The sequence below is a fragment of the Podarcis erhardii genome, assembly GCF_964252035.2.
Source record: "Podarcis erhardii genome assembly, chromosome: 4".
Lineage (NCBI taxonomy): Eukaryota > Metazoa > Chordata > Lepidosauria > Squamata > Lacertidae > Podarcis > Podarcis erhardii.
The window spans coordinates 85,283,420-85,304,869 of NC_138508.1; the positions used below are offsets into that span (position 1 = coordinate 85,283,420).

Genomic DNA, 21,450 nt, shown 5'->3' on the forward strand with positions numbered 1-21,450 from the left:
AGGTTCCAGAGTGCACCCGGTCTTTCATAGATCGGTGCTCACTCCCTACAAGGCACCGCACAGGTTTCAGGAGTCTGACACAGTCACGCAACAACACACTAAGTCACAGGAGAGGGAGAGGGCGCCTAGGGCCGAACCACTCAACGAGGTCACAGAGATCCTGGACTCGAGATGGGGGCAAGAGGGAGTAGAATATTTTCTAGTCAGAGAGGGTGCCCCAGTCAGTGCCAATGGTTGGGTGCCGGGCTACGCCTTAGACGAACCTCTTTTAAAAGACGAGTTCCATGCCCTTTTCCCTCATAGACCCATGCCAGCCGAGTACTTTGATGACTGGCTCTTTACGCCCACATGTTCAGGCAGCACTTTCCACGGCTTTTCTTCAGCTGAAGAAAGGTCGCCGGACTCCAACTCGCCCAGGGGATCGTGTTCGGGGGTGGACACAGAACCCTCTTATTGGTGGGACGAGCAACCAGAGGAGGACTGGCGCAGGAAATGGCTGACGGGACCTTGGCAGGCAGCACCGGACCAGGTACCAATGGAGGAGGGAGAAGAGAACACCTTGGGTCAAGAACCCGAATTCGAACACTCGTACAACGAACTGCAAACAGAGGAGATGGAGGTGCAGAATCTGTATCCTGCGTCCGCCTCCGAAGAGCGGCAGCTTCCACAACCTGCACCCGATGAGCGGAAGGGGGGAAGGGGGGGCTTCGAGGGGGGGATGGATGTCAGGGTTTTAGGGAGAGAGGAGACAGAGAGCGAGGGCGAGGAGGAAGAGGACGACAACGAGCCGAGGTTGTCCCAAAGTCCGTCTAGCGAATCAGAGGATTCCCAGAAGGGAGCCCCCCTGGTCAGGCCAAGGGGCAATAGAGAGGGAATCAGTCAGAGAGAGGGGAACGAAGAGGGAATCCCCAGTGGGAGTGGCAAAGCGGGACCAGCTCCCCCGTCGGAACGGAGTAGAGGGGGGGGAGTTGCCAGTGTGTCAGAAAGAGCAGGACAGGAAGGAGGAAGGGGGAGGAGTTCGGAGCAAGACGTCCTGCCTGAAAGGGAGGAGTGTAGTACCGAGAGCAGCGTAACTGTAGAAAGGAAGGTCAGAGGCAACGTACGCGCGCCAAGTTCAAATATAGAGGCGCGCGGAAATGAGGAGAGCTCTGAGGAGGAGCCTGGTGCCAAAGCACGAAGGAGGGGGGAGCAGGCGGGAGAAGACTCAGCCTCTGGGGAGTCCCGGAAAGAGGGAAGACAGGGGGGCAGGAAGACCCTGCGGAAAAGGAAAGAGAGGAAAAGGTGGAGCAGTACAAGCCTCTTAAATTGGTGCAGGGGAGGGACGGACTCAGAGGGGACTTCTAACATCTAAGGGTAACAGATGCGGAGCCACGGAGTTTGGATGTAATGACGACAATGATCTTCAATAAAACCTTTTGTATATAGCTTGGACTGGACTTTGGTCTCTTGTGAGCTGGGACCCAGGGTGGCTCTGACAACTACAATTATTTGCTTTTAATATTTCTGGCTTCCTTAATCTGGCCTTGCAAACTGAAGGGAATGAATGCTTTTGCTTTCTGGAAATTATGATGTTGTGCTTTTGACTGTGCATTGATATTGCCTCACTGTTCTATAACTTACATAGTTTAACCACCTTTCATCCCTCTCTCTCCCCCCTCCCCACCTTTTTAGTTGGTTGCACTATATGGTTGTGGCTGTGGGAAGAGGTTACTGCCCTTGCCAACTTCTAGGGTTGAGAAGAATCAGTGCTCTTATAATTTTGCATTGGGCGAATTCAACTTAAATAATCAAGTAATGAGGAGCTGAGGAAACTTAAAAGAGATTTTCTAAGGCCATATGGCAAGTCTTGTAGAAAAGATACTAAGGAGCATCTAGAATTAGCTCCTTGGGGTTGCATCCGACTCTGAATTCTGTGTTTTTACAGCACTAACAGGCTGATGTTTACAACCTCTGGGCATATTTTTATTGTGGCCTTTAGTTGCTAATTATGTTCTAAACTGCGTAATTGGTTCTTTAGCCCCAGTTTGAGCAATTTTGCACTATGGTGAACTGTTGTGTTTTTTCCTTGACTTTTAACAGTCTTTTCATATAATACTGCCCAAAATTATTTGGGTGTTTTAAACAGTGTTAAACTGATTTGTATTGTGTAACTTGTGAATTGCCTTAGGAAGAATAGGGTTTTCCATTGAAATGAAGTATACAAATATGTTTAATGATGGATGGATGGATGGATGGATGGATCAATCAATCAATCAATCAATCAATCAATCGATAAATGATACTGGGATGCTGGCCTCACAGTCCTATACATGGATAATCAGAAATAAGGCTCATTTAAGTATCACCATAGCTCTCTTCCTTTTTAAAGAAAGTATCAGCAACTTCCAAATTTTACTCTGTGCCTCCTCGGCTTTCCATTTCATCCAAATCTGTCATCAGTTGTGTCTCACTGAGGCGATCATTTTAGTCAGCAGTGTGCTTTGATTGCTATAATTGTGCTACAGAGAGAGAGAGAGAAACCTACATGGCAATTTAAATGCCTGTTTGATGGGGTTTGAAATACTGGACCTAGTTAACCCCACAGATCAAGCTTTGTAGAAGAAATTAAAATTATACATTAATTTTAATAGTTCTATTGAATACTCCTATGGCCCATGACATCAGTTTAGCTAAAAAGCTTGCAAATGACTGCCAGCAGAACCAGTGAATTAATCCACCAGTGAAAAGAATTCTAAAACTAAGAATGCACATTCCAATTGGTACACCTCATTGTTGCAGCATCTTGGTTTCCTACAGAACTGCAATCATGCTCAGTGTTCAGGTTCCTGAGAAACTCAGTTTTCTAAAGAGTATGGAATCAAAGAGTGGTATGAAACAGGGCTCTGTTCTTTATCTTTGGCATATCGTTCTCCTTGTTGCTCTCTTAGACCTTGAGCTCTACTGAAGACGGTGTGTACTTTAATTCAAGGAGAGACGGGAGGTCTGTTCAACCTGGCGTCTCCCCACCAATAACAAAGTGTGGGTCCTTATATGCGAGATGTTGTTTGCAGGTGATGCAGCCTTTACAATGCACTCCGAGGAAGCTCTACAGAGTCTCATCAACCATTTTGCCCAAGCCTGAAGGGAATACAGTCTTACCAGCAGCCTGACAAAGACCAACATCTTGGGTTAGGACATCATCAGCACTCCACACATCAACATTGATAACCACCCTCTTGAGGACCCACCCTCCTGGGATCCGCCATAACCTGCAACCTCTCCATCGACACTGAGCTGGACAAGCATATGGGCAAGGCAGCTACAGCAATGGCTCTTTTCTCCAAAAGGGTATGGGAAAATGTGATGCTAACACATAATATCAAGATGAAGGTCTATCAGGCTTGCATGCTGAGCACACTGCTTTATGGAAGTGAGTTGTGGATAACTTACAACTGTCAGGAGCAATGCCTCAACGCCTCCCACATTTGCTGCATCTGGGAGATTTTAGGCATCACATGGCAGGACAGAAGGTGTGCTCTCCCAAGCCCATATTCTTTCTCCTGTCTCAGCAGCATCTATGGTGGCTTGGTCATGTCCACAGAATGGAGGGTGGAAGGGTCCCTGAGGACATGAGGTACAGAGAGCTGGCTTCAGGCACCAGGCCCATTGGCAGACCAACTATGCATTGCAAAGATGTCTGCAAACGTGGTGTGAAGATCAGTGCATTGCCTGGAGACAGTCACATTGTGCATCCATAGCAGTGAGCAGAGGGGGAAAGACCACCAGGAAGAGAAGAAACGCCAAGGTGCATCTGCAGCAGCGCAAGTGGACACCTTCATCTGCCCCAGCTGTTTCAAAGCATGTCTCTCTCATATCTGTCTCTACAGTACAGCAGGTGCTGTAACCTTCCAACAGTTTGACTTCACCCGCAGAGGCACACTTCTCCATTGTCTCTGTGGTCAGACAGATGTCAACCGCGGGTGGAATTCTGTTTTGTGCTGTTATGAACTTTGAGTTAGCACAAGCATTGCAGTTTGTCAGATGGGGTCTGTTGGGCGAATCTCACCCCATGTTTCCAGTCCTCACAATTATGGGAAACAGTTTAAGAAGTTGAAGCTGCACCACAGGGAAAACGAAGCAGGTGCTCTTCCATTGAGCTTCAGCCCTTCCCAAAACAGTTTCTTCCAAAGCAGTTCCTTCAATGGCCCAGCACAACTTGGCAGGCCAGGGGAGGACCATGGCAGGCTGAACGTGGTTTGCAAAAGCCCCATTGTGCAGGCGCACCAATGAGAGCAGAAGATCAGTTTCACCAGTGCTTCACAGCTCTGATATCACTGCCCCCACACCACCCCAATGAGCAGCACTGATGTCTCTGTAGGGAGGGTGCTGGCTGCAACTGAGACGGAAGTTCCAGGCCAGTCAACTCCCTTGTGTGCTACTTTTCTGCTTGCAGGGTTTTTTAAACATAACGATGATGATGATGATGATGATGATGATGATGCAGGGATGTGGTCAAAAATACTATGTTTCCCCCTACCTGCAGACTGAAGCCCCGTGAAGTCCATTCTACCACTGTCGATCACCACCACCCTATTCCCCCAGTCTACCTGAGGCCACCCATCAAATGTACAGCAATCAAGTATAGAGGCTTAAGTGTAAGATGCACATTGTAGACATAATCATACATTCTGAAAATCTTTAATGCATAGTTCTCCTAATAGATGTGTAATTTATGTCTTCAAAGCTTTTTGAGAATTGGGAGTATAGTTGTTCCACCACCACTGCCCCAGCAAAGTAGGAAATCCTTCAATTTTGTGCAGCTGTATAAAACTGTGTTTGATTACTTTGTGTATATAAACTGTGTTCAGCATTATAAAGTAAAACTGCCAGATTTGGGGAAACATTATGCATCCTCCTTCAGCACCCCCCCTTCCCCATCTACATATCTCCTTTCTGCTTTATTTATTTTTCCCCCCAGTAGAGGAGGTAGCAAAATTGCCTTGATTTCTTTGAAATGACATTCTTTTAAATGTGGGCTTGTTTTTATTTCAGTACAATACTAAGAATTTTCTATAGAAAAGAGATGTGAGTATTTGAAATGACACCATAGCAACAAGGCTCAGATTACATTCCAGAATTGCGTTTTGACATTAAAGTGGTGGTTGTGGGGTGATGGGCTGAGTTTTTTAATCGGGGGAAATTCAGATCATTTCCCCAAGACAATCCAAGGCTTTGAAAAATGCACACACACCCTCATTCTGCCAGAGTAAATTGTATTAAGGGGGCGGGGGGACGGAATGTGGGCTGCCATTTTTATGGCAGACATATTGTCACAAAAAAACTGGTTATCTATCCCACACCTGTCCCTCCTTAGTGTCAGAACTCACTCAGTTTCAGATGAGTGAGGCCTGTAAAGGGAGAGGGAAATGTCGTCCTTATAAACCCAGTATTCCCCAACCTGTTGTTGTTCAACTATCGTTTGACTACAGCTCCCATGTAGGGATATATCAACAATGCCTCACTCTTCCGACATTCATTTGCACTTTCATGAACTATTTTATGTTGCACTGCAGTAGGGAGTTTTTTGTTGTTATTTTTTACAAGTCTTTCTCTGTTTCATTTCCCAATGATGCAGAAATATATATATATATATTTCATGTGTTTCATAGCACACTATAAAGACACATACCTCAGCCACCAATTTGTTGTTTAGTCGTTTAGTTGTGTCCGACTCTTCGTGAACCCCGTGGACCAGAGCACGCCAGGCACTCCTGTCTTCCACTGCCTCCCACAGTTTGGTCAGACTCATGTTTGAAGCTTCGAGAACACTGTCCAACCATCTTGTCCTCTGTCGTCCCCTTCTCCTTGTGCCCTCATGGAACAGGGTTTTGTAGCAGCAGCAGCAGCTCCCCCCCCCCCAAAAAAAGAAAAACCTCTCTGAGTCTGTTTCATATCACTATATCATGCAGTATGCCCCAAAGTTCTCCCAAGAGATCTTTCTGATTCTTTCGGGAATTTGCAATTAATAATTTTCACATCGCAAATGTAGAACAGAGCTGTCTGAAGAGCTTTATTTTGTGGCCTGAAAAGTATGTTTGATGCTGATATTATTATTATTTTTTACCCCCAAAAAATCCTTTGAAGTTAGCTTCAATAGAAACATTTACCAGAAAGGAGAAAAAAAATCTTAAGTATGATCCCAGCTCAGTGATTTTAATTATTTTGATAAAGTAGCTGATTTTAGTCTAGTTGACCTCAGTGGAACTAAAATGACTGAAATCAAAGAACTTTGACATTAATTAGGCTGCGGATTATGTTTGCTAATTTCACTATTTTATTAAAATAAGTATAATTAAAATTTCATTATAAGACTTTTCTCTCTGGTCATTCAATGCTCTGTATAGTAAATGTTCAAATTAAACTTTAAAATGTAATTACAGGCAAATGGTATGGCATATTCATTTAACCATAGCTAAGAGGTCTGGATCAGGTTTTATAATCCTCTTTTTTTTAAATTAAAAAAAAGCAAACATGGAGAACCTGTGGCCTTCCAGATGTTGTTGAACTCCAACTCCCATCAGCTCCAGCCAGCATGATCAATGGTCAGGGATAGCGAGAGTTATAGTCCAACAACATTTAGCTTAAAATACTTAAATCTCACCTTTGAACTTTAGGTCCCAAGGCAGTTCATGTGCTCTCTTCTCCCGTTCCAATCACTGATTGCATGCAAATTACCCCCTCCCTGTCTTTCTGTGACTATGACTTAAGTTATATTAGTACCATTGTTAACAATATTGAATCATAAACAGTTTCTCTCTGAACCAGGATTTATTAATGTCAGTGCACAGGCAAGTAGGGTCTGTTTTGGTGGGAAAGAGAGTGGTCTCGTGGCTCACTCCTAATCTACAGTGGTACCTCAGGTTAAGTACTTAATTCGTTCCGGAGGTCCGTTCTTAACCTGAAACTGTTCTTAACCTGAAGCACCACTTTAGCTAATGGGGCCTCCTGCTGCCGCCACGCCGTCGGAGCACAATTTCAGTTCTCAACCTGAAGCAAAGTTCTTAACCTGAAGCACTATTTCTGGGTTAGCGGAGTCTGTAACCTGAATCATATGTAACCTGAAGTGTATGTAACCCGAGGTACCACTGTAGTTTCAACCAGTATTAAGAGATTGAGAGGGTTGTTTCTACACCGGCCATATGTGTTTATGTTGTAGGCTTCATGGGGCTTTATCTTAACCCCCCCCCCAAACCTCAAAGCTTTTAATCAATAATCACATTTGGCATAATATGATCAGCCCTGAGTGCTCACTGGAAGGACAGATCCTGAAGGTGATGCTCCAATATTTTGGCCACCTCATGAGAAGAGAAGACTCCCTGGAAAAGACCCTGATGTTGGGAAAGATTGAGGGCACAAGGAGAAGGGGACAACAGCGGACGAGATGGTTGGACAGTGTTCTTGAAGCTACGAACATGAGTTTGACCAAACTGTGGGAGGCAGTGAAAGACAGGAGTGCCTGGCGTGCTCTGGTCCATGGGGTCACGAAGAGTCGGACACGGCTAAACGACGAAACAACAAACAAATAATATGATCTGATTAGAATGTTTCACCTAGCACCATCATTTTCAAACAGTGCTCTTGGAGCTGGATTACAGATCAAAATTAGCCCAATAAACCTTATTAGAGTTAATAATTTTGCCACAGTCCTGAATTATTCCTGCACTCCAGCATTTATATAAAGTTCCTGTTATCGCACAGGAAATGGATGGAACCGCCTTTGCTTACCTTCATGTAATTCTGGAGCTCCTGGAACTAAAAAAAAGGGGGGGGACTAAAATTTGTCTTGAATTAGACCAAGCAAGACAAACTAAACTTTATATAATAATATATCTATGACAGAGAAAGGAAATGCATATACACAGAGTGGGGGATATCTAATATTTAATATGATAAACTTGATTGAGATTTTTAATGGATGTAAGTTTATTTGCAATCAATCAATCAATCAATCAATCAATCAATGAGGCATGTGTATTATAGGCCAATAATAAGGCAAGTAGTTGTGCAAGTTACTTATATGGCGTGGGAAAGTACAGCCCCAAACCCATTTTAGGGTTCTGCCCATTCTACATCCCTGTGCCACTAGTATAGGTAACTGAGTCTCAGCAAAGTGCAAGTATTATCTGGGAGCCAGATATTATGCTGCCCATTTCCTTCTTCCTGGTTTGTTCTGAAGCTTGTGTACATCCTTCTTGGTTTATATGTAACAGGCAACTTTAGTACATAGGTGCTGGGCCCCTGGGCTCGCTGGGTGCTTGAGCACCCACAAAATTCCCCATGAAGGGGCCAGGCACCCACAAATTTCAGCACCAGGGCCATGCACGCTGCATGGCACCCACGGGCCAGGGCACCCACTGTCGCGGTGCCAAGCTGGCACTCCTGCTTTGGTAAATATACCCATGTGGGCCACAGATTGGCAGAGCTTGCAAGTTGAATTATGATGCACATCTCAGGTTAATAAACCAAGATATATTAAATCCAGATCAGAGCATTGAGGTTGCTAATCTTTCAGCTAAGCACTCATTTGATTATACCATCACACAACCAGCTTAATTTTCAGCCCACATTTACATGTATGTGAATCATTACTCTCAACATACATACAGACCGCAGATATAGTTTGACAATGTTTCCTTATTTACTTTATGTAGTTTTTCCTACCAGAATGTTGCTGAGAGCTGAAATACCAACTCATTAGAAGTTTGTAGATGAAACCAATTGTATTCCAGTTTTGCACATATCCTTTGTGGCCCAATTGTATTCCTAATTTTGTGGCCCAGGGAACATCATATAATGCTAACACAAATCACAAGCTGTATATGGTCCTGCAGGGCTCCATGATGTGGCAATACTGACTTCATAAAATCTGAGAACAGGTGAACAATGTCTTAGGAGAAGGACCATTGCAACCACAGCGTCCATAGACTGTGTATTCGGGCTCCATAATCTCTTTAAAATGACAACTCGTATTTTGGGTCAGATCGATAGCCCAACCTGCTTAGCCAAGACAACATTATGCAAAGGGATGTCTGCTACTGTGATAGAAAAAAATACTAAATTAAGAGCACAATTTACTAGGTGTGTTTGCTTAGAAGTAAGTTGTGTTAACCCTTCTTCCAGGAACGTAGCTTAAAGGTATTTTCTGGAAAATTTATGATTATATTTAAAATAAAATAAATTTGCTCTCTGGGAAGAATTACATTTATAAAAAAAATTAAATCATGTAACGTTCTTTAAAAAAAGAGGGAGAGGTAAAACTGCAATATTGTGAATTTGGATCCTGACATTTTACATTGATTGTACAATTTACCATCTAGTACAATCGATTTTGCAATGTGCTCTATCATTTTTATTTATAAGGAGTCACTTCTTATCTCAGTGGTGAATGAGATTTTGTTCAGTGTGGTCCTGCCTGTGTATGGATCCTTTCCCCTGTGTTCAGTTTTTAAACACCCACCCTAGTATTATAACAATGGTTAGTTCTGTATATTTTAGAAGAGTCTTCTTGCATTTATGGAGAGATCTATCCACTGCTGTTCATACCAGATTCCAGCAGTTGCATGGAGATTCAGGCATTTGTCATCTTCAGCCTATTTATTTCCACAGCAGCTGTTCTGCTAGAGATTAGGCTGTGAATCTAACCCCCCCCCCCCCGAATCTTCATTAATACAAATTAATCATCTGATCATTTTCTTCCTACTGGAGCATTTGATTATCTCAAAGCACCCTCTACTTTTATATGCAAATTTTGTCCTAAGCTTTGCAAAAAAAAAAAAAGGCATAGCAATTAAGCAAAGCAAGAAAAGGTGAGGGATTTCTGATTCAAATCCTTTGCAGTTGATAACAGTAAAAAAATTTGGTAACTTCATTAATATTCTTTTCACTGCACACACGCAATTGGTTTTCAAACAATCAAAATACTCCCATGTTGTTCAATAACTTGATGGATATTCATATTACATATCTTTTAGTCAACATTAATAGTCTATTTAAAAAGTCAACCCAATAGGTGGTTATATCTATTAATGGTATAATATAGGTAGTTCCACATACCTGGATTCACATTTTAGATTCACCTGAATGAATCACAGCGATCATATTTAAACAGGTATGCCTGTATTTATGGTAACATTGACTTGTTACTTTCTCCTCCATAGGAATGTGTGCAAGTTCTAACCTGAGGGCATTTGTGTACAAGACATTCAGGAGCGCTGCTATATGAATGAATTAGCCTAGAGGCCTTCCATAAAACATCATTATACATAGGCCCCAAAGCTTATCCAAAAGTTTGTGTCCCCAACTGTTGACCTATGTTGACACCTGTGCATATATGATGTAAGATTCATTTTTATGGGAGAAGATGCTGGCAGCATTCTTACAGTTCCCCCCAACCATGGTTTAGAGGGTTGGACTCAGCAATGAGCTCAAGCATTTCACACGTGTTGTCTATTCAGATCATTGTTTCCAAAATGCCTGAACAGCAAACTGGCTCGAGTGGGTGGTTTTCAACTAATTTTTACTCAGAGGGAGCGACATTAAAATTAATGAACATGAGTCAGCTAAGTCTATTAATTTTGATGGGTCCACTCTTGAGTGAAACTTAGTTGAATACCACCCGGTCCACCTAGCTCAGCACTGTCTACACCATGGGTGGGGAATTGGCCCACCCCACTCACTAAGGGTTTGAGACCCATCAACTGCCTTCACCTGGTTTAGCCAATTTGTCAAAACTGTTCCCAGGGTGCAGCTGCTTTCTCATCCTGACAGCTTCTCTCACTGCAGGTGAGAGCTGAGTGTAGGGTAGGGATGCAGTCTTTGATCCTCTGAATTTCCATAATACATTTCCACAGGAGTGGCAGGAGTGCTTTATGCATTCTAAAGTTACCATTCCGTCACAGATACTATGGCTGCTTTCATGACCATCCTCCAAACTGTGGTTTGGGGAAGTGAGCATTCCCATCTTCCCTCCTATGTCCTCCTTGACTCTTACTTGCTACACAGCCCAGGCACAGCCTTACCACTTCAGCAAAAAGTAGGGACCGCTATGCCCCTTAAAAAATGAGGTCCAGTCCAAGTGGTAGTGATGGTAAGGGACCATTTAGATTTTTCACTTGGGTGACTACAACGATAACATACAAATAAGGGAAGCAGTGAATAAATTATGTGTTTCCTATATTATGAACATTGTGATTCACCTGATACTGAGATGGGAGCAGGTGTGAGTATTAAAAAGGAATTTAAATTAGGAAATATTAGTTGCTTGAGGAAAGTACCAGCTGAGAAATGTTTCTCAAGACAGAGTGTACATTTTGTCCAGATTCACCAGCAAGGCCATTGAGACGGAAGACAGCTTTGTCAGAGCACTGAAGCCATTTTGGGGAAGAAGAAGAAGAAAACAGATCAGTCGCTTCACATTGTTTGTCTACTTACTCTACCTTCGCCTCTGGCAAACAGGTTTTGCAAATCCTTTGCGTTATTTCCAGGACAAAAGAAAACAAAATTATGCAAAAGTACAAAAGAAATGTAACTATACAGTGTTCTCTAGTGGGTACATATGCTTGGATGCTAACTAAGCACCTTCAGATTGAAGGACTTATTCTGTGTTAGTTTCTGTTTGTGCCACTATGCAGTGCTTGGAGTCACAAGACTCTGTTTTGCATTCCAGACTTTCCATACTGTTGGAAGTCTCACGGGAGACGGATGTGATGTTTTCTGGTTTCCTGTTCCTTTGTGTTTCAGTTGCTCTCTGCTCTCACAGAGAGAGGATGTTTCTTTTCTGTCTGCGTTATTAGGAATAAAACTCTTTAGCCATGTAGCTCATACTGTCTCGTCCTTCCGCATGCTGCTGTATACTCTGCGTAATGGGGGAACGTGCTTGGAGCCTTATCAAAGGCTCAGGTCATTAATCATCGTCGGATGAGCTTTATCAGCTCAGTAACGGAACGCAAGTCCGACATTCTGGTCTCACTGGCACAATGGAAGAGATATATAGACAAATATTTAGAATGTTTATGCGTTTTTTACTTTTTTCTGGTTTTAATTTTGTGGTCATTTTTACCAATAATCTTACTGTTTTATTGTTTTTGTAAACCTCTTTTGAGCGTTTCTACAATCAAGCGGTATACAAATTTTATGAAATACGTAAAAAATAAAAATAAAGCAGGGAAGATATCCAAAACGGACATATAATTATAAAAAGGGCAACATGATTGGCAGCTGTCAAACCAGAGGCCCAATCTGGTCCCCAACAAGGCTGCTGAATCCAGTGGGGCTCTTCTTTCTGTATGCTGTGCTTTCTGAGACACAAAGGCAAAAATGTTCTAAACACTAAAGTTTTGCACCCGCTGCCTCTCACACCCCATTCTTCAGCATTGTTTTGGTGCCCCCTGCAGTCTGACACCCAGTGGGCACACCACCCTAAAACCACCTCTGTCCTGAACCTCCCACAGAGGCAAAAGAGGTTCTTCCAGAGATCTTTCCATATTACACACCCTGTCTGCTCACTCCTTGTGTGAATGCCAAGGTTCAGACAATATAGGAATCAAAGGAGCATCAGCGTGGGGAATTCTGCCAAAGCCTCAGCTGCTGTTCATGTTGAAAAGAATGGGAATCTAATGGTGTCTAATTCTTCTGGTAGAGAATAGCCCATGTTTCAGACTCTTCATCATCCTGTGCTCAGTTCAGCGCAGTGACCCTGATAAAACCTAGTTGTGCACTAGAATTACAGTGTATTCAAATGCTATTTGATGATAGCCATTTAAGCATTCTTGATAAAACCGTATAGGGGACAATGGCTACAATGAATTGGACAAAGCCAGAAAACAAGCCTACCTTTCATACATTCACACCAGGAGAGTACTTAACCTGCATTATTTGTACAATTTTTGTGCAGGAATAATTTTCGTTCTGAGGTGCTAAATGTGGTTGCTAAGCAAAAGAGGAAAGCAGTCAATCGATAATTTAACTTACTCAAGTTTTACTTTGTAATTTCGATAAAGTACAGAAAAGTTTGTATTCTGAAGGTGACGATTGGTCAGCAATCTTAAGGCTTGAATGGATAATCATCTAAATGTGTTGCTGTTGTGAACTCTCTGTTGTATTTTTAGGTTTCCTTTATCATATACCTGTCACTCTAGATTTCTTGGAACCAAATTATGGTTGTTGAAAGGCTGGGAACTTTATTGTCCTAGAGACAATGATGTGACGTTGATCTTCTTGCTTGTTTACAAGCTGACATTTGGTTTAAAATGCAATCTTGGTATCTGGGCAATTTTGAGTATTTACCTATAAATACCTACCAAGAAAAGGTATTAGTTTCTAGTGCTCTCGCTCTCGCTCTCTTTTTGCAGCTGACAATGAAAGAGCACTTTCTTACCTTTTTGCAGCTCAGTTAATGTTGGTATTTTGCATCAAGGCCTTCTGCTTTAAAGAATTAATTCTTTCTGACTTAAAGGAAGAGTTAGTGAGAGCCAGGGCAGCAATAGCCAATGTGGTGCTCTCTAGATGATGCTAGCATCAAAGGATATTGAGAGTTGTAGTCCAACAAGATCTGGAGGGTACCATGTTGAATGCATCCGCTATAGAGTGATATCCAGCAGTCAAACATAGAGGAGGCCAATTGAAATAAATTGACCTAAGTCAGGCCTGCTCAGCAGATCGATCCCGACCTACTGGTCGATCGCAGGATGCATCTGGTCGATCCTGATCGATCTTTGTACCCCCCAACAAAAAGAAAAAAGCTCAACAACTTTGGCTCCAGTGACAGTGAGTAGATCACTGCCAGTTTTTTGTTTTTTTAAAAATAATATTTATTAAAGTTTCCAAAAAAAATTACAAGAATAAAAACAGAGAAAAGAAAAAGAAACAAAAAATACAAAATACAAAACAATTAAAAACAATTAAAAACAAGTCAACTTTTCCATATCTTAACTTTCATTTATTTGTTTCCCTGACCTCCTCACACCTCCCTTTTTTGTATTCTAGTTCAATTAGTTATTTCAGCAAATCCTTTCCATTTTTACTTTTATCTTAATAATTTATCTTGATATATTATAACTTTACATTCTCACCTGCTAATAATCCATCTTTAAATACTCCTTTATAACATTACTGCTAAAACCACATAACTTCATTCCAACATCCTTCTAACATTCCTTAATTTTACAATATTTCTGTAGATAGTCTTTAAATTTCTTCCAATCTTCTTCTACTGACTCTTCTCCCTGGTCTCAGATTCTGCCAGTCATTTCCGCCAGCTCCATGTACTCCATCACCTTCATCTGCCATTCTTCCCGGGTGGGTAAATCTTGTGTCTTCCAGTACCTCGTGATGAGTATTCTTGCTGCTGTTGTTGCATACATAAAAAAAGTTCTATCCTTCTTTAACACCAATTGGCCGACCATGCCCAGGAGAAAGGCCTCTGGTTTCTTCAGGAAGGTATATTTAAGTACCTTTTTCATTTCATTATAGATCATCTCCCAGAAAGCCTTAATCCTTGGGCAGATCACTGCCAGTTTTTTTATACTGTGAGTAGATCACAGTCTCTTGGGAGTTGGACAGCCCTGACCTAAGTGATTTGCTGATTGGTTTCAGTGTGTCTGCTTAGAGTAAGACTTAGTTGGGTGTCAGTTCTTGTACCAAAACACACACAAACAAAAACAACCACTTCCTGCAAAATTTTAAATTGCAACTTGTGAAGGAGAAAAATGTCTTTTCATCTTTAAGGAAATGTCACAATAAAGTTCTGCATTTCTTGCTAAAAGCACCAGTAGTACACGAGCCAAGCAAGCACCATGTGTGCATTGTACTCAAAGCCAGAGTGGCAAGCCTTAGAAAAATACTCCCCGCTTTGGTGTAGACATCAAAATCACTAGAGTCATGTAAACATGATAAATAGCAGCAAAATATTCAGCTGTTTTTGTTCCATTTTCTTACAAGAAGGCCTTTCTGATTCTTCTTATTTTGCTGCCATGATGTTTTTTCTGATATTCCTTCTATCTTGTGTCAACCACACTAGTTCCTAGGAAGCTCAGTCTCACTGCCGACACTAATATTTTGCATTTCCTTTTGTAGACTCCTTTCTGCTTCATTTGGCTGATTTAGAAATTTGCAGATAAATACAGAAATAAAGTGACAAGGAAATAAGGGTGGTGCTGTGGGTTAAACCACAGAGCCTAGGACTTGCTGATCAGAAGGTCGGCGGTTTGAATCCCCGCAACGGGGTGAGCTCCCATTGTTCGGTCCCTGCTCCTGTCAACCTAGCAATTCAAAAGCTTGTCAAAGTGCAAGTAGATAAATAGGTACCACTCCAGCGGGAAGTTAAACGGCGTTTCCGTGTGCTGCTCTGGTTCGCCAGAAGCGGCTTAGTCATGCTGGCCACATGACCCAGAAGCTGTACGCCGGCTCCCTCGGCCAATAAAGCGAGATGAGCGCTGCAACCCCAAAGTCGGTCACGACTGGACCTAATGGTCAGGGGTCCCTTTACCTTTACCTAATATCCGGTGGCATATGAATGTACCGGTACTTCCATTTGCACAAGGAGACTTACCCTTCCTCTCCTCACCCCTGTTCTGCCCCCAGATCTGTTCTAAAGGGTTGAGAGATCCTTTGGAGCAGATTTTGGGAGCCTTCAAAGAGGAGGGGAGGAAAGGGAAGTCCTGTTAGGCAAGTGTGTTGCACAGTTGGGTGGAAATTATTGGGATGTCACCCACAGATAATGGCATTGTGGGAAAGATATAGAAATTCATATATCCATGAACAAATTATTGATGGATGCAATCAAATCATGGAAGGCAGGAAAGCAAGAATTCACATTGCAAATATATCTTGTTAACACTAAACAAGAGACAAATCTTCATCTTCATCTTTCTAATAATTGCTCACCCAGACCTGCTATATGTATTAGAAATATCAATGTGTATCAAAATCTGTTTGAAAACAAAGGTCAAAAGAAAATATGTGATGCAATATAAGAAATAGAACACAGAGGATAAGGCATAAAGAGTTTATAGACTTTTAGACACAATTTGATGTCCTGAGCATAGATTAAAAAACACACAGAGGGTGTAATAAGCTGGTCTTGTTTCAAGACAAAATGGGGGGGGGGGGGGAGAGACATAATGATGACGCAGATTTTGGAAGCCTAAGTAAATGGTACCATTCTTCAAGGTAGACTAAGGCAGTGATGTAAATGCCTTGTTAATACAGACCTGGAAGGAACTGTTGAAGATATTGTCCTACCCCTTCCGAAAGCTGGAAGGAGACTGAGCAATTTAGAAGGTAGTAGATGACGAACCACATGGAAGTCCATTATTAAAAGCATCGTGCTTTGATTTGGGTTCTGACCCATATTACTCCAAGCATGTTTAAAAAGTGGGAAATGTCAATTCTCAAGATTTCTAATTAATTTTAGTAAGAAGACTCACCCACTCACAGAATGTTCTGTTGGATTTTAGATTCATGGGGTTCTTTTAGATTGTCAACTTGTGGGTAGGGTCTGTCTTGTTTTGGTTCTATGAAAGCTGCTGTGGCTGAAGAGTGGAGTACAAATGCTCAAAACAAAATAAAATTAAAATGAAATGAAATGAAACCCGCCTAATATTCCCAGAATCTACATGACATTCTGGATTATAGTGGATCTGTTTTACTCCAGCTGTTTTAAGCTGATTCAAGCTTTATTTCCCTGGGGCGGTTTTCATTTGCTCCATAGAAGATGGAGCACTCGGGGACAGGGTTTTGATCCAACTTCCTCACCACCTTCTAGCTGTGCTTAAAATTGAGGTCATGGGTCTCCAAATATTCATGCCCTATTTCAGTTGCAGTCCCTGCCTAAATTAAACAAACCTTTGGCAGACTGTCTCCCCTTCTATGAATTTCTAGTTTGGTCACATTGTAGATGCCCTTATTTATTTCTCAAAGCATTCGGATTATTAAAAGTGGCTTATTACAGGTTGACATATACTTTTGGGGATATTGCACATTTAATCATCTGCCGCATGTCCTCCAGACAGGGAACAATGTCACCCTGCTTTTCACATTAATAAATGACGTGCCATAGTATCAGAAAACTTGTTATTTGATACTTCAGGCTACAATTCTAACTCTGCTTATCTCAGAGCACTCCCCATTGAATTCAACAGAACTTACTTCTGAGTAGACATGGTTTGTGCTGTTCTTTCAGAGTAAGTCTCCGTCCATTGCACTGACACTATACAAATATATGTGCCTCTAATTATAACCTTATTTACGTGGATGAGGGCTCAGGGAAGGTAATCTGTGGTTCAATATTGATACTGTACAGGTTTTTTTTCTATCATATAGATTCCTGGCACTTACACCAGAGCATTGCTTTCATCTCCTCCCCATATTGTTTAAGAGGCTCTTTGAAGCACTAGAAAAATTCAAAACAAAACAAATTCCTTCCAGTAGCACCTTAAAGACCAACTAAGTCAGTTCTTGGTATGAGCTTTCGTGTGCATGCACACTTCTTCAGATACACTGAAACAGAAGTTTCCAGTGTATCTGAAGAAGTGTGCATGCACACGAAAGCTCATACCAAGAACTGACTTAGTTGGTCTTTAAGGTGCTACTGGAAGGAATTTGTTTTGTTTTGACTATGGCAGACCAACACGGCTACCTATCTGTAACTAGAAAAATTCAGTAATTTCAGAATGAACAACACCTGGCAAAACACCTCTTTTCTCAAGTTTTTACAATAGCTTCCCACAGTGCGTGCTCTGATAAGCTCTGAAATCCAAGTGGCACACAGCTGATCAGACAACTGTTCAAAATATTGTTTGATTCCATTCTGTCCAAAGAACAAACTCAGTTCACACATTCCACTTGGGTGGCATAGTACTGATGTGAGAGCAAAATTGGCTCAGGGGTTTCGAAATGAGTGACTTTTTTCCCCAACCGATGAATGCATTTAAAAATTGTATAGTATAAAAAGTTCAAAATGGAACAAATGTAGGCCTTAGAATACTGCATGTGGCTGGGCCAGAATTCAAATGAATATGCTGATTTCTTTTCCCCCATGGGAATTGTTCGTGGCGAAGCAGGGGGTAGGGGGAGAGGTGGAAACAAAATGTATTTCTCCAATGTTTTTAATGTCTGTTCACAGCCAGCTAGGTTTTCCTGTCTGCTGCTTCTCCAGGGTTGTTTTCATTTTCCTTACAGCATGATTCCAGCCAGGGATGATGTAGTGAGCAAAACATTATCAGTGCGATGTAGCCAGTCCAATTTGGCTACAGCGCTAGACTAGACTGTAATCAAAGTGTGTACCCAACATGCATTTGACTGAGATTTATGGCTACTCCTAAAAATATCTGTTCTGTAATCTGGAGTGAATTACAATATAAAGATACAAAATGCATAATAAAAATAAAAACAAGAACAACCCAATAACCCCACCCCCATCCCCAACACATTTTAAAAGGGCATCAGATGTCAATCATCCAAAGGTCTAGTTAAAGAGGAATGATTTTGCCTGACGCATAAGGGTGTGTAATGAAGGCTCCAGGCGAACCTCGCCGGGGAGACCATTCCACAATCCCGGAGGCCACTGCGGAAAAGGCCAGTTCTTGTGTTGCTACCCTCTGGACCTCTCATGGAGGAGGCATTCGAAGAAGGGCCTCGGAGGATGAACTCGGGGTGTGGAAAGGTTCATATTGGCAAAACCTATTTGGTGTTTCGCAACTTTCTGACTAGTTGCAGGACCTTAGCCACATCTAGCAGAGTATACGCAGAATCCACCGAAGCAATTGGCAACTTGGCTGCAGACAGGATAGACGAAGCAGGAACCAGGAACTTGTAGTTAGGTGTTATATACAGTGGACTATTTACAGGAACAGATCACGGACCTTTTGCTAGCTCTCTCTGACACGACTCACAACTCCTACACTGACACAGAACTACTGAACTCACAAACTCTGAACTAACAGTTAGTAGGCCATTAATTATCACTCCCTTGAGAGAGCTTGACCAATCAGGGAGCGGTCTCCATGTCTCTGTTATCTCCAGGCAGACTTACTCCTTCAGATTGCCTTCTGGCTGTCTGCCAAAGCTTAATTGACTCTGTGTGAGTAGCTGCACGTACACAGTTTCCCAACAATGGAGAGATGCTCAAACCACCTTGCCCCAGGGAGCAACCTGGCCATTGAATTCCGTGCTAGCTGAAGTTCCCAAACCACCTTCAGAAGAAGCCCTACGTTTAATGCATTGCAAGAATCGTATTTAATGTGGGAGTTGCTCCATCCCCTTGATCATTCTGGAGATGCCAGAGACTGAACCAAGGACAAGCATGAGGAGCATGTGATGTGCCTTGGACCTGTGGCACCCTGGAGGTTATAGTTAAAGAAATTTCATGGTGATTTCTAGGTTCAGTACTCCTAGTTTCTGCATCTGTCAGTGTGGATAATCATAATTTTTGCATGTGATTAAAAAGTTTTTATTTTTCTAAAGGAGAGAATCCACATGGTTTTTTTGCTTTGTTTTTCTACAGAGAATGATGAGGTCCTCAGTTTTCCATATGTTTATCTTGAGCATGGTGGCAGTAGATGTCATTGTTGCGGCTAGCAATTATTACAAGGGAGAGACTTTTAAGAGCCAATACGATGAATTCTACCTTGCAGAGGTGAGTGCCTTGAAATTGCCACAGATTTTCCTCAATAATAAAAAAGGAAAGTGAGCCCAGGCGAATGTCAACCAATTTTGAAAGTGTGCCATTTTGTATTATTATTATTACTCTTAAAGCACAGCTAGAATCTGTCAGGGAACTGCCATCAGTGCCGGAGGGAGAGAGCAAAATCCAGAGGGATTCCAGAGAGCGTCCCGGGATTGGGAGAGGCAGCCCATCTTCTGGGGAAGAGAATCAGCATAGCACCAGTGGAGAAGGGGGGCAGATGGGGGAAGCGGCGAGGCGGTCCCATGACTCCTTGCCGGGGACCAGTGGGGAAAGTAGGGGTCCTCCGCTGCCTACGCCCTCCTTGCGCAGAAGGCTTTCGCGCAGAGAGAGTAGGAGGAGACTAGGCGTCAAAGAGCTTCTTTGCTGGAAGAAGTTTAAGAAACGCCCACTGACGGATTCTGCCAGCGATTGAGACAGCCACGGGTGAGTGGCTGTCCGGACAGAAAAGGTTCACTCAAGCAACCCAGCCAGGTGTTTGCACCGGCTTACGCACGAGCAACCCCTAGAACCATTACAGAATCCTTTACCGATTTGTTTTTTTCTTTTTTTTCTTTCATCAACTGACAGGTTTGCCCCACACTTTTCTGAAAGAACATTTCCTCACACAAAATCACAGTAATAATGAGCTCAGACAGGAGGGTACCATCAGCAGGCCATACCCATATTTTATTTTATTTTTTCATAACAGGAGTGTAGTAAACGTAGGGGTTGGGTAAAATCATACCTTGGTTCTTTTCTTAAAAGGAAAAAGAATTAATAATGTCACACCACAAACAAAGTTAAGCTAATTTCAGGAAACCGCTTTTGTGCGGGAAAATATTTATTGCTTCAAAATGTACTTCACTTATTTCTTAATCGTGGCCTATGTAATTCCCCTGCACTAATATCACCTAAGTCAGTAGCAATATTTAACAGATCTTTCATGTTCTCATGACGTAAATGCACAGCCTAGGTACTTTCTGCATATGTGGAATTTTCCCCTTATCCCAGAAGAAGACGGACCACTCTTTAATTACTAGTCAAATGCCCTTCATTACGACAGTGAGGATGTATGTATGTGGACTCTGGTGTCAAGGATGGAAAATAGGTTTTGTTCTTGGAGCATCTTTGCAGTCAGTACACACAGTACTTTCGTTGTAAGAAGGAACGACAGCAAGTAACACACCAGAGAAATCCTCATCGTTGCACATTGTCCCGATCCAAACGCTCATTTGCAGAATAGAATAATTTGCTAGTTGCTAGCGGACCAATTCTACTGCCACCCTTCCCTCTCATTCACACAAATGCTCCTGTTGACACCCTTGGTATTCCATGGGTCCTGACTATACGCCTTCGTCAGACCATGTTTTGCTTTGCTTTTTTAATTGCCCGTTTCAGTGCACTTTGCATAACTGCATTCCTAGCAAGCTCCCAGAGAATACAGAGGCTGCTGCTTTGTTCCAGGTACTCCCCGTTTGCTTTGTGGGACACAGCATTAAAAAGAGCGGTAGCGATAATAATATATATGTTACAGTACAGAGTCTTGCGCACTGCCATTTTTCAAACAGAAAAAGAAAATGGCACATCAAACACTACCCTGCTCAAACATGAACAATTTGGAGTGCATAGGGTGATTGTCTCCTAGAGCGTTCTTGTAGGCTGGGTGGAAAATGTGCTTCTGGGTGACATCCCACACACTCCGCTTCCACAATCCCCTCCCCACCTTTTATAGTTCCTGAGAGGCATAG

The 21,450-nt window shown here is 42.4% G+C and overlaps 1 protein-coding gene across 7 annotated transcripts in view; it reads left to right on the forward strand.

The window, feature by feature from the left end:
* The window catches only part of NALCN (sodium leak channel, non-selective), a 198,389-nt gene that overhangs the window by 91,460 nt on the left and 85,479 nt on the right, over positions 1-21,450 (forward strand). For all 7 annotated transcript variants that reach the window (XM_081857956.1, XM_081857958.1, XM_081857957.1 and 4 more), the window contains one exon: positions 19,541-19,672. In XM_081857956.1, the coding sequence (XP_081714082.1) occupies positions 19,541-19,672 (132 nt within the window). The remainder of the gene's footprint in view (positions 1-19,540; positions 19,673-21,450) is intronic.